Here is a 13,217-nt window from a genome sequence, read left to right on the forward strand (position 1 = left end):
ATTTTTTGTATAATTTACTTAATTGTTATATCATGTCATATGTGCTGGTCGTAATTCACCTGGAAAAAAAAACAAAAACATTTAGCTCAAAGAAAATTTTAGGAACATTAAGATTTTTTGCATGAACATTTTCATACGTACAGTTTCTCACACTATTTTTGTGATTCTTTTTTTTTTTAATTCCTTTTACTCTCAAGTAGTTTATTGTAATACAGTGTTTTTATTGGAATACATTGTTGTTGTTTTTGTATTTTTCTCAGTGCAGTAATAACAATACAATTTTTCTTTGCTGAACAGTAATGACATTTTCGGAAGAAAATTATCTCAATGCAAAGAACAAAGAAGTCTTAATGGTCTTATTAATAGGCTTCATTTTATTTATGTAAAATAATGTCTTTTTTGAATTATGACTTATTGTTTGCAGATTTTGTGAGATTCACCCATATGCGGTATTTATGCATGGGAATGGTAGCTACATTTCTGTTTAATGTGGTGATTTGGAGACATAAGTATTAGTATTGTGTCATTTCTTTAGTCTTGTTCCCTCTGGGAATCATTTCATGGAATAATATTGCAGTAACATTGATATTAGACCTAATCACTCTTCTCTGTGCATTTGCATATTTGCTCTCAGCTATAGCCATAGCAGCACATTTAAATACATTTTAAGAAGTGAGGGCATTTCTGTGAAGTTGCTAAGGTCTTTAGTACATTGTGTGGTTGCTAGGCTACTTCCTAGGGCATTTCTAGGTGGTTTTAAGTTATTATTTAAGTCAAAAGAGTCCCCCTGTCTCTGATATCCCAGTCTGTAGATGTGAAGGTCCCTTCTTTTTTAATGTAAGTCAATGTGATTTTTTTTTCGACCTCTTTCATCTGCCAGACGAAAATCTAAAAAGTCTGATCACTCAAGAGTAATAGCACACCTCTCATCAACAAGCCAAGAGGATGTAGCATATAAACCATGTGGGATGAGTTACTTATTTCAGCTCTTAGCATTAGCCATAATAATAGTGAAGTTCTCCTTAGTAAACAGTTAATTTCGGGCTATAGAGAAGGAATGAACGTGATATTTGTTGAAATGCTCTCCTGTCTTTGTGGGATCGCCCTTTTTTCTCTGTGGGTTTCTCTCTCTCTTTCTCCAGCTGTTGTTTTCAAATTGTGTAAAAAGCTCAGAGTGAGAGGTTGATCCCACTTGGTTGCATTGTGGGAAACGTGAGGTAGGCGTGGAAGTGTTTGACCCACCGGATGTGATTATGTTAGATTCAGCTTTCCAATGCAAATAAACGCAGGTGTGGGTTATTTATAGTACTTTTTGCAGCTATGCTATATGTGTACAGGCAGCGCTCATCCCTCATAGCATGTAATGTCAAGACGGTGTGTCATATGTGAGGAGTGAATCATCCGCATATAGAGATGGAGAGCATTAAAATGAACTCGTTTCCTGCAGAACAGGATTCTCACATTTTTAGTACATTCTTATAAATATTCACAGCTTAACCTGTGAGTCTTTCAAGTGATGAGTACAGTGATTCAAATGAAATGGCGAAAATGGAAATGTTAAGGTTCCAGCAGAGTTGTTGTTGTTGTTGTTGTTGATTTCTTATTTTTAATATAATAATAGTTGTTGTAATATATTTATTAAATTGTTTTAGTTACTAAAAAGGATGGGGAAATAAATAGGAAAATAGTGCTTAAATGAAAAGTAATTTAAAATGTAAAAAGATAACCCTGGTGTGTGTGAGAGAGGAAAGCATTTTTTTAATGTAGAGAACCTTTGACTTTAGAGATTAAACATTTACATTAGCTAAGAGTTCTTGACGGTCCTGCTTACTGTTATCTGAATAGGGAACTTTTTATCTCATAGTGGACTCTCTCAGGCTCATCTGTGAGCTTTCACCTCATGTCCTCTATAACTCTCACTCATCCCTCATCAGAGCAGGAGGTGAATCCAAATCCGGAGACTTGTTCTGCTCGTGCTAATTAACGTTACACGCTGACCAGGAGCTAGCTGTGTGCAATGCACGATGCACTGAAAACAGTCTCTTTCACACACACTTACTCAGTCAGGGGAGTGTTGCAGATTTACAGTAGGCGCTAGAGAACCTGACCCCACCGTAATTAAAGCTGAATCCTTCATTATATCCTCCAGCCAAGGAGAATGTAATGAAGCATACAGGGAATGTAAGCAGGGCTGAACACCTGAACCCACACCATATGGACAACTGCAGGTCTTGTTAGCATACTTTTAGATCAAAAACACATGAACAGAAATTCATTTTTTAGTTGACAGTCTCCCCAAGAGTTTTATAACGTTTCCGATTAACATAAGTACCATGGTATTAGGTTTTTTTCTCCCCACCGTGGTAGTGTCTTGTTCTTTTGAAGTACATAGCAAGTATAAATATTCATTTTCATGTCCTAAAGTATATATCTAAGTACCATCAGTGACCACTACTGTACTATGGTGCTTTCACAGTACTACTTAAAGTTAGCAGGAAACAGACTTTACGGTAATTTTTCCTTCACTATTGTGACGTATGAAACGGCTTCTCAAACAACAACAACAAAAAAAAAATGTAGGTTGGGACTTGATTTGATCATTGGATTGTTGTTATTTTCACATATCATCGGAGTCTGAGAAGAGATGTTGTTGCAAGATGGATGGGAAGTTTGATTTAAAGATTGTATAGGCACATGAATAAAAATAAATAAAATGACGTGCATGATGTGAATAAATCTTTTATAATAAATGATTGATTATGCATTCCATAATTAAAATATTAATTATACAATTTATTTTGATTTCAGTTTTTTTTATAAATGTTTGAAACTATCATTTCAGATCTGCTTTAAAGAGTGCCTGTTTAACCCTTTCTCATGTGAATTAAAGGGATAGTTCACCCAGAAATGAAAAATGTCATTCCAAAAGGAGAATTTGATTCTTGTGATTGATTCGAAATGTTTTGAAGTCAAATGATAGTTTTGTGTGGCAAATAGACCAAAGGTTAACTAGTTAATTCACTGTTAATTCACTTGTGCTGCCTTCAGTAGTTATCCTATCATATTTGCCACCTTGCATAAGTGTTATCATTAGTTGTCATGTTTTGTCACTCAATGAAGCGTGAAACCTGTTGTCTGAAGCCATTTTTGATTTGAGAGCTACAGAGGAGGGTTTTTTAGTAATTCTCCTTCAGTGTTTCGCACAGCATATGGTTTTAAAATGACATGAGGTAATTAAATAATGGTTGGATGTTCATTTTGACTGAATTATCCCTTCAACAGAGTTTGGATTGAGGGCTGCATTCTTTGACACGTATTATAAGCCAGCGCATTCATTTTAATTAGCATCCATTGTCTATAATAGAGACTTTTTCTCTGCCCAGTCTATGCGTTCTAATTGAGTGCTTCTTGGATTAATTGGGTTAAATGCGCTGCCTCCATTAAACCTTTATAACTCGTACGGAGGACACCCTCCTCCTTATTTATTATTTAGCAAGCTCTCGCAGGGCTGGAAGTGGGGCATGGATGAACGAAGCCGGGGAAACACACTCTCGCTGCCCTGCTGCCTGGGAAGAAAATGCTAAACTTTTTAAATTAGATTAATAAATCAAGGCTGCACGTTCAGCTGTCATCTGACACACTACTCTACCCACAGTCACACAGCCTCGTTCTCCCCCCTTAACTTCTCAAAAACTGCTGCCTCCTCAAAACGCCGCTAATATCTCTGCTGTGTGAGAATCAGCTGAGAGATGTGTGTGTGTTTGCGCACATGTCTTCCCATATGTGCTAATTAACCGTTTAGCAGGCTGGATGCTGGTGGGTTAGCCAATTAAATAGAGCATTTAAGCCACACCCCTTTTGGAAATCTGCCATTAAATACCCCCTGTGCCCCTCACACGTATGCAAACATACGTTCACACGCTAACGCTGCTCTGTTTGAGTTGGCATCATGCTAATGAGCCGCATGCAGGCTTATGGTTGCTTGAATGTAGATTTACGCTACATGTTTTAAACGCTCTCTCTCTCCTCTCTTTATCCTTGTCTTTTCATTTAATACAAGCAAATATTCTGATGTCAGCAAACAGTTATCATAAAAACACCAATGACGTCGGGGGGGGGCAAAATGAGCAGCTTAAGACAGGCCCATTAGTTGGCTTATTTTAACAGCTTTCCTGGAGGGATGTTTGGTGTTTGTTGCACATTACAGCTCTTGCTCTTTTTTTCCCCTCCCTCTGCTTTGCACTCCTACAACATTATTCATGCCTGACTGTGGGGCCATTTTGTCACATTTCCGTACCCCAGCAAACCCCACACCTCAGCGATTACACTGATTGCTCTGTTGTTGGAAGAAATGAATGAACAGCTGCAAGAGTACGGCTGAAAAAAAGTAAATATCTGTAGTGGACATTCTCATGAGAAAGGCCTTTCGAGCCTTTTTGATATATTAAAACCTAACTAGCCTTTGGTTGATTTGAGAGCTTGCTTGGGTTACACGTACCCCTCAAAGATGTAGTGCGCTAGAGCGGTGAGGATTTGTGGGTCTTAATCTATTTTTTATTTCTGTATTTGCAACAGACCCTAGGCCCCTCAAAAACTCAATGGACATTGGCTGTCAACAAATTAATGTAATTTAGTATTTGCTGAAAATATTATGCTTTTCCTCGCCAGAGCCATCAGGGCTACATTGTTGGAGAAACGATGTTGGCAGAGGCCGGTCACAAGTTAATGCATCTCTTCCTTCTCAAATCATCACGTTATGGTATAAATTATGTAATCACACCATCAGGATTCTGCTTGGTATTCTGGCGCTCTCCAAACATGGAGCCAAATCAAGAAACACTAGCCTGAAATTTACTGACTTAGCTGGGAAGTGTGATGGATTGCATGGAGATGTTCACTTTTTTGTCATCCTCATCTGTGCAGGTACTAAGCTGGAGAGCCTGATGGAAAGCATGCGAGGAGAGATAGCCGCCCAGCCTCTGGTAGAAGGATCCTTTACCCCGCGCAGAGGGGATTTCTGCATTGCAAAATTTGGTGACGGAGAATGGTAAGAGCCAAAAAAAAATCTCTTAATGGCATCTGCTATAAAAGCTGAGTTTCTTGGTTTCACCCATAGACGTTTTAAATTATTAATTTCTTTTAACAAATAAATATATTAAACTATTTGTCAGAGCTGCAGGATGTTCTTGTCTAGTTTTGAGAGGTAAAGATGAGCCATCTTGCTGATTCGGCAAGTGTGTGCAGGTGATTTGATGTTTCAAGTAATAATACCGATATTGAAATTCTGGCATAATTGTATTTTTGTTATTGCTGATAACTGATAAATGGCCAATATTAAAAACTAAAATATTTAGTTATTTAAATAGTTATTTTAAATGCTACAAATCCATTTAGGCATCATTATAACAATGTAAATTATATAAGATGGCATGAAAGATAAATGACAAAAGTTAAATCACAGATATTATTGTATAATGCTAAATTGCATAAAAAAATTTAATTAAATTAAAAATTAAAGGAAAAATGTCTAATATTGGAATATTATTAGATGTTGATAACTGATGTGTGTCTTTAATTTTAAGGAAGATAACTTTGGTGAAAAAGAATAAAAGCAAAAAGGCACAATTTTTCAAAATGGCACACTATCTTTACAGGGATTGCTTAAACATCATTCATTGTTGAAATAGTTTTATAGTGAGCCATCTGTTGGTTATGGGTATTTCTCAGTTTACTTACATTTTATATTGGAGTAATCTGCCTTAGATTGCAGGACATTGGACTGCTCTAATGAGTTCTTTGTCCTTTAGGAAGTCTGGAAGCTTCTATTGTCCTCATAGACTCTGAACAGGCTGCATTCTCAGTGGGGCGACTCATTACTCAAGCATCTGCTGGTGTTTTCAATGATGTCGTCTTGCTCTTTTAAAAACTCATTTGAACTCCACCCAGCAACCATCCTAGAATTTCTCGTTTAATTGCTTACAAGTTTTTCTTTGTTGTTCAGTGCCTCTGAGAAGTGGATTCTCGTTTTTTTTTTTCTTTTTTCTTACCATGTTGTCATGTTTATGCTGCTAACAGGCACTTTCTCTGCATCTCAGTTGGCTCTGGGGGCCGTGTTTTCCCACGATGCATCAGTACTATGTCATTCTGAGCTCATTAAGTCTGTGCAGGGAGGGAGGAGATAAATCAGTCTGGAACCAGCAGAAAGACATATTTGAGAGCAGGGGTCCCTGGATCAGGCGGTGTTTTTTGGATGATTGAGGTGTTTTAGCATAAGTAGATGGTCTGGAGTGGGCAGGGGTCTCAAGTGGGTTGGAATGTCTCAGTTTGATTAGATTGACTTTTTCTCTTGTGTTTGAGGTATCATGCAGAGCTTTGAACTGCTCTTTATGAATATGAGAGGCTTCTTACTCTTTCAGAACGCAAGGTTATGAATACAAGATCAACTCTCTCTACTGACCCGTAAAAGATCCACCTGTACTGTACAGTTAGGGACACTAAACTAGTGTTTTGCTCTTTACAAAAGTGAATGTTTTTAGTTAGGTGGAATTGGAGGTCACTTATACTTGAGTACTGGTACCTTATCAGGTGCCCAGTGTGGCACCTTTCAGTCATTTCCATGAAGAAAACGCAGTTTGAAGCCTGAAAGTCAGCACAAACTTGGGTACCAAAGTGCCATGTGGTGGCAAAGCCTAACTTTTCTTGTTCAGACGTTCTACATCAAGTTGTCCAGTGCTTGTGGATGAACTGCTGAACTCTTTTCTCCTCTGATCAGTGACTGAAATTGACACTCTCTTCTCTGTCTCTCTTTCTCTCCATAGGTACAGAGCTCGCATCGAGAAAGTTGAATCTCCAGCAAAGGTTCACGTTTACTACATCGACTATGGAAATGTGAGTATCTGCTTGCAGGGAGGTTGATACATAACCTGGATGTAGCACAGCACTTCCTGAGTAGAGCGTCTCTTTAGAAAGGCGCTGACTGATGAATGTTCTGAATTGTGTTTAAAATACCGCATGTGCTTTGGGGGGGGTGTCTTTGGTTTAAGTGTTATAACTTAGATTTCATATTACATCTGACAATGTAGGAACAAAATGTAGAAGATCTTCAATTGTGCCCCAGTTTAACAGAATCTGCTTTAATATACAGTACACCATTTGGACACTTAAGCCACAATTTCTGTATGAATTTCTGAATGAACTTACTACTTTTTTGAGTCACTTTTTGTGGTGTACTTTCAGTTAACTGATTAAATGTCACCTGGTTTATCTTAATGCAATGGCATTCACACATTGTGTCCAGATACTTCTATGTCACCGTGTGCTTGACGTGTGTCCTGCCTCTCTTCCTCTGAAGATTTGCTGTATAACCCCCCACGTAGAACAAGCCAATTTTTTTGCTTTGTACTTCCATCTGTCTTCTGTCTGTTTTTCCTTTTTCTAGTCTCTCTGTCTGCCTGTATTTCTTATTCTCAAGGCTGAAACGAGCCTTTGCGGTGTCTCAGTGCTAACCAGCCTCTTTAGCCTGCTGCGTTCACATGTTCTGCACTAAAGACGCATGAGGAGTTAAGCGTTATCCTTGACTTTGCTTTTATCTGCTGTGCTGTACTCGCACCTCCTCCGTTTAATGAGGACCTTGTACAGGCAGTCAATGTATAAAAGAGGTATGCAGTCTCTTTTATAACACAACAATGTGACGATCTCTCTTGTCGTTTCAGAGAGAGATATTATCCTCCACACGTCTTGCAGCCCTTTCTCCAGCCTTCAGCACGCGTACGCTTCCTCCACAGGCTACAGAATACACATTTGCCTTCATTCAGGTCCCACAGGATGTAAGTTCTTGCACAAACACGTTCATACGCAAACCCATGTGATTCATCACACGACATGGCCTTCAAACAGGTCCTGTAGGACACACAGAGTTAGGGGTGTGCGATATCACGATTTTTGGTCGTGGATGATTAAAATGTCTCCACGATCTGCTTTTGAAGAAATATCGTAGTATCACGCTACAGCGCACATTTTATCAGTTGCAGTTCTGGTGCCTCCGTCTCAATATACTGTACAACGTGACATACATTCACTTCAAATGTTACTTCAGCGGTAGAGTTACACTCACGGGACACTGCACTTATTCGCAATCACATAAGTACATTATTTGCATGTGTTTTTAAGCCTTGCCGGTTAAACATTTCCTTTGCTTTGCTGTTCTGACATTCGCTTTTTCTGAGTGTGTACACCTGAAGCGCGCACACTAAAAAGCCTGTCAAACAGCACCTGATTACTGGACTAAGTTATCTTTTACGTCTGATTGCGCTAATACTGTCAAAAACACACAAGGTTTACATATAAACACAACTGGTTATGTCTAAATTGAAAGTAAACAGTTGAGAGAAAAACGGATGCGTAGCTGTATATTAGATGCATGCAGGTCTTAAGGTGACAGCAGACTCCTAGTACTAAACATGTTGCCGCTTGTCATTAAAGGGATAGTTCACCCAAAAAATGTAATTCTGTTAGTATTTACTCACTCTCATGTTGTCCCAAACCTGTATTAATTTCTTTCTTGTCCTGAACACATAAGAAGATATTTTGAAGAATGTGGGTCACTGAGGACCAGCAACTGTTAGGTTACCCACATTCTTCAAAATAACTTTTTTGTGTTCAACAGAAGAAAGAAACTCATTCAGGTTTAAAACAACTTGAGAGTGAGTAAATGGCAGAATTTTCATTTTATGGTGAATTATCCCTTTAATGTTAATAAAACAACAAAACACAAAGAGAAACATCACTCACTGCTCTTAACTGAAGAACTTTGAGTTGCTTTAATAAGAATCAATATATAATTTATACAGTGAAGTGTATATAGTGTTTTATATTTGTTCATTCAGTTTCTTGAACTGCTAAATACACCTACTGTACATGAAAAATAAAAGTTTGTATATAATCAATATTTTTAATGTGTATATTTGTTCTTATTTTTTAATAATAAAAGAATCGTGATAAAATCATGAATTGTGATTTTCCTGAAAAAAATCATGATATATTTTTTTCGTGTACTTAGCAGTAAGCAGTATGATAGAATGCTAATATTCCAGTTCAAACCTTTTTGTTAGTTACATGTTGTTCAATTGTGTGATGAAATGCATATGAAAGTAAGCACACCTGGTCTGTGTGCGGAGCTTGATTGTGCGTGTAGGTGTGTGTAGGTGTGGCATCGTGCCACCTGCCCAGTTAATACTGCTGTTGTTTTGTGATCTTGTCCATCTTTTGAAGTAAGCGCATTGTTCTCTCTCTATCTCTGTCTCTTTCTCTCATTCTGGATGGCCTCTGTATCTCGTACCCACACCATAACTCCCCCCAAGGGGAACATGCTCTGAGGTTGCCATGGAGACTGGGTTGGCTCACAAGAGCAAGTGTGTGTGTGTGTGTATGAGAGCGAGAAAGATCAGATCTGTATCTCTCACCTCCTGCGTCAAACATTTGTGAAACATTGTGTTGGTGTGGAGGTATTTTGATCCGTTTTTTGTTTGCAAATCTACATTTATCGTTATCACAGAGCGTGCGTGTAAGTGTGATGAATGAGCAACTCCGCAGCTGGAGAGTTTGAACGATGGAGTCTGCACACACTGAGGACTTTGAAGTGTCTATCAATAGTGTGTATAATTGTAAGCGTTGGTGTTGAGAGCAGTTTGTAGAAATGAAACCTTTTGGGATGGATGGATATGTGACATGCTCATATGATGACCTCACCCACAGGAAGACGCACGGACCGACGCCGTGGACAGTGTGGTCAGGGACATTCAAAACACACAGTGTCTGCTGAATGTTGAATACAGTGGAATTGTCTGCCCGCACGTCACGCTGCAGTTTGCTGACTCGAAAGATGATGTGGGTCTGGGTCTGGTGAAAGAAGGCCTTGTAATGGTGGACGTACGGAAAGAGAAGCACCTCCAGAAAATGGTAAGTGACAAACATGCGCATACATCTAATACAAGAACCCAAATAGTGAGAGTGGAGCCACTGGTCAGATAGTTTGAGCCGGAGGTGGCGTTGGCTTTAACTGGGATCTGTAATCTATGTGCCCTGAAATGCACCTCACTGTTTCACAGCAGGGCCTCTGATGGCAGCCGTTTTGTATTATTATGAAACACTGACCATTTGTTCTCCCCTTGTTATCCTCTCTCTATCCGTCTCACTCTCACTTCCTCTCTTTCTCCTTCCTGTTATGTAATGCTTGTGCCATTTCTTGAGCATTTTTAAAACTTTCTGCATTCATTTGTGACATTGTGTCAAACGAACACACTGCCGCTCACACAGGAGCTTAAAGGACTTCATTCGATAGTTTGAGCGTTTAGATCTCTTTATTTAAAAGCTGTTTTTACTGTCGGAGATTAGCTTATTCTAGGGCTGCATGATTAGAGGAAAATTTAATTTTCAATCAAACTTGATTGAAAATGCTTTTTTGTTTGTTTTTAAAAGGTCCACATTTGCTATGCTTGTTTCTATGGATGCACAGTGTGCACTAAAAATTATGTATTATTGTTGTTAAAATATTAAAATAAAAATATTACTATTGTAATATTTCACTGTAAAATAAATAATTGTATTCATTCAGTGCTCCTGTAAAATTACTACAACTTCAATAAATCCCACAGCCCGCTAAGCACACATTTGTACCCATTCTTTGATCAGCTATTTATCCTTTGACCTTCTGCCTTCTACCTGGTGTAATTTGTTTTTACTCCTGAATCAAACCACACAGGTTTGTTCTTGGCAGTCTGCTTGTGATGAACTTGAAGCGGTTTGTAGACTCTGAGCATATGGAGGGTGTTGTGACAGCCACGTCAGGTCCACCGTTTCCCTGTTCCCATAGGAACACTGCTGTTCTGGTTCACTCGTCCCCGCCTCTCACTCTCTCGCGTTTTCTTTCTTCATTTTCTATTGCACTAACAGGTAGTTTGAGGTGCTTGTATAGAGCTGAGCTGTCTGACTTCAGTGGCACTCACTTCTGCTCCTGTTTCACACTCATATAGTTATGAAACACTTCTGCTAGGCATACTGTACCTCAAATACTGTACACACGTGCTTTAGTTTAGCATTACAGCTCAATGTACATCCAAAGAAGTCTCTAGTAGTTTTAAGACATGTAAATACTTTCTCTTATTTTTGCAATTTCATTCAGTGATACTTGTGGCACAAAAATTTTATATGACACTTTAGTGACTTGAACATGGAAATATTCCATCATCTGAAGATTGTAACAATATAATTTTCAAAAACATAGTCCACGCCACTTTTTCTGAAGTGTGGTCAGGGACATTCAAAACACACAGTGTCTGCTGAATGTTGAATACAGTGGAATTGTCTGCCCGCACGTCACGCTGCAGTTTGCTGACTCTGCAGATTGTAACAATATAATTTTCAAAAACATAGTCCACGCCACTCTTTCTGGCCATTAAAGCAGCTGTGCATGTTTATGAATGTGTAATAACCATCTTATTACACTGTTATTATATTCCATCATCAGTAAATGCCCATGAAGGGCACATCCTGTATGCCAGATCGAGTCCACAGTCCGTCTAGCATGAGATGGCCATTTTTAAGGACAGTACTAGCACTTTAGTATAGTGTGGTGGCGCCATGCCACTTGCCTTCTGTCTGCTTCTGCTTTCACCCTTGGCTTTTTCATAAAGATTCTCTCATCTCACTCTCTCCTTCATTCATTTTCTCATTCATTATCTCTCCCACTCACGCTGTCTTTCTCTGTCCTTCTCTCTCTCTCCTTCCCCATCTTTTCTTGCGGCTGGTTTGGCCTCCAGTGCAGCACGTCGTGTGCAGGAGGATGTAGTTTGGAAATTTGCATGTATTTGCATGTCGGTGAAAGCGGTGTGATAAAGAATTAGACAAATCAGTGGATCAAACCTTTCATTCCTTCGTAAATTAGCTGTGATTTAAAACACTGTTAATACACAGTGATTATTTACACTGCCTTCATAATACACAGTGCCAACCCACCTGTGATTCCCCCCCCCCCACTCCTTTGTCTTTCTTTTGATATTTTATTCCTTTTAAACACACTGTGCTCTGTGATCTTTTTTTCCCTACGTCCTCTCTGCTGCTGAAGGGTATCTGCCATGCTTGACACCTGACTTCCTGCTATCAGCAAATTTTTACTCTGCTGAAGTCTCTAGACCAGAGTCCATACGTCAGTCAGTCCGTCACATTCACTGTGGTCTAGTGCAAAAAACAAGTCCTTGGAAATCTGTATAAGGCGAACGAAAGAGGGAAAGGAAATCTTTAGAGTGAAAGTAGGAGTCAGATATGGGAACGTCTGTCTGGCGGAGAGAGAGTGACAGATAAGGCCAACCGGTTCTCTTTCTCTCCACCTGCGCGCAGATACCGCAGGCCTTCCGATAAGTGTGCATGAGCTTCATCAGTTCTCGGGATCGATAGTCGAAATCAATGTGTCATTTCCCTCCCTGTGTTTGTCAAACACTGCTCTTTCTTATTTGTGTGTCAGTCTGTCTCTCTTTCTCTGATTTTCTTTCTCATCCTGGCATGCCGGATGAGATGTCTGTAAAAACCTAGTGTGCTACCTAGTGCCTACCTATACATTTTAAGGCATCATTTGTGGGCTTCACATGCAAAGGCTGTTCCAACATTATGCTGCCTTATTAGTGCCTTCTTTCTGCCAAATTCTGAGGCAATGCACACTTTGCAGAGAAGGCAAGAATGCATTGCAACAAAGTCAGTGAAAATAAACTAATCCAAGATGACAGATGAGTCAAGAGAAATAATTATACATCATTTTTATTTAATGCAAGAATGGGTATCTAGGTAGCTGCCTATTTAGGCAGTAGACAACAAGACAGCTCACAGGGGTTGGAACAGAGCTTCTATGCATTTATGCTACACCAGCGCTAAGCTTACTGTACCGTACCCTCAGTGACAATGGTGCCTTTTCACGTTCATTACTTTTACAAGCTAATTACAAACTCACATACCAATTAGGGTTACAGTCATAGAATGCAGTAGGGGTTGCACCGACTAGTCGACTTCAATGCTCTGCCATGACGCTTTAAGCTTGATGTTGACTAGTCGCTGGTCCTATAGAGGGCGCAACAGGATAAGACATCTTTGAAGGACTTCCACATTTACGCTCCGTTTCCAAACAGTTAAAGTGACAAATAAATGCATGCTCTGAAAGCGCTCCACAAGAC

The 13,217-nt window shown here is 39.2% G+C and overlaps 1 protein-coding gene across 1 annotated transcript in view; it reads left to right on the forward strand.

Moving 5' to 3' along the window:
* LOC107732977 (staphylococcal nuclease domain-containing protein 1-like) overlaps window positions 1–13,217 on the forward strand; it is a 191,768-nt gene that overhangs the window by 167,647 nt on the left and 10,904 nt on the right. The window contains exons 20-23 of the mRNA XM_016544462.1: window positions 4,924–5,047; window positions 6,819–6,888; window positions 7,713–7,826; window positions 9,754–9,957. Of these exons, the coding sequence (XP_016399948.1) occupies window positions 4,924–5,047; window positions 6,819–6,888; window positions 7,713–7,826; window positions 9,754–9,957 (512 nt within the window). The remainder of the gene's footprint in view (window positions 1–4,923; window positions 5,048–6,818; window positions 6,889–7,712; window positions 7,827–9,753; window positions 9,958–13,217) is intronic.

The sequence above is a fragment of the Sinocyclocheilus rhinocerous genome, unplaced genomic scaffold (genome assembly GCF_001515625.1).
Source record: "Sinocyclocheilus rhinocerous isolate Xijiao unplaced genomic scaffold, SAMN03320098_v1.1 scaffold400, whole genome shotgun sequence".
Lineage (NCBI taxonomy): Eukaryota > Metazoa > Chordata > Actinopteri > Cypriniformes > Cyprinidae > Sinocyclocheilus > Sinocyclocheilus rhinocerous.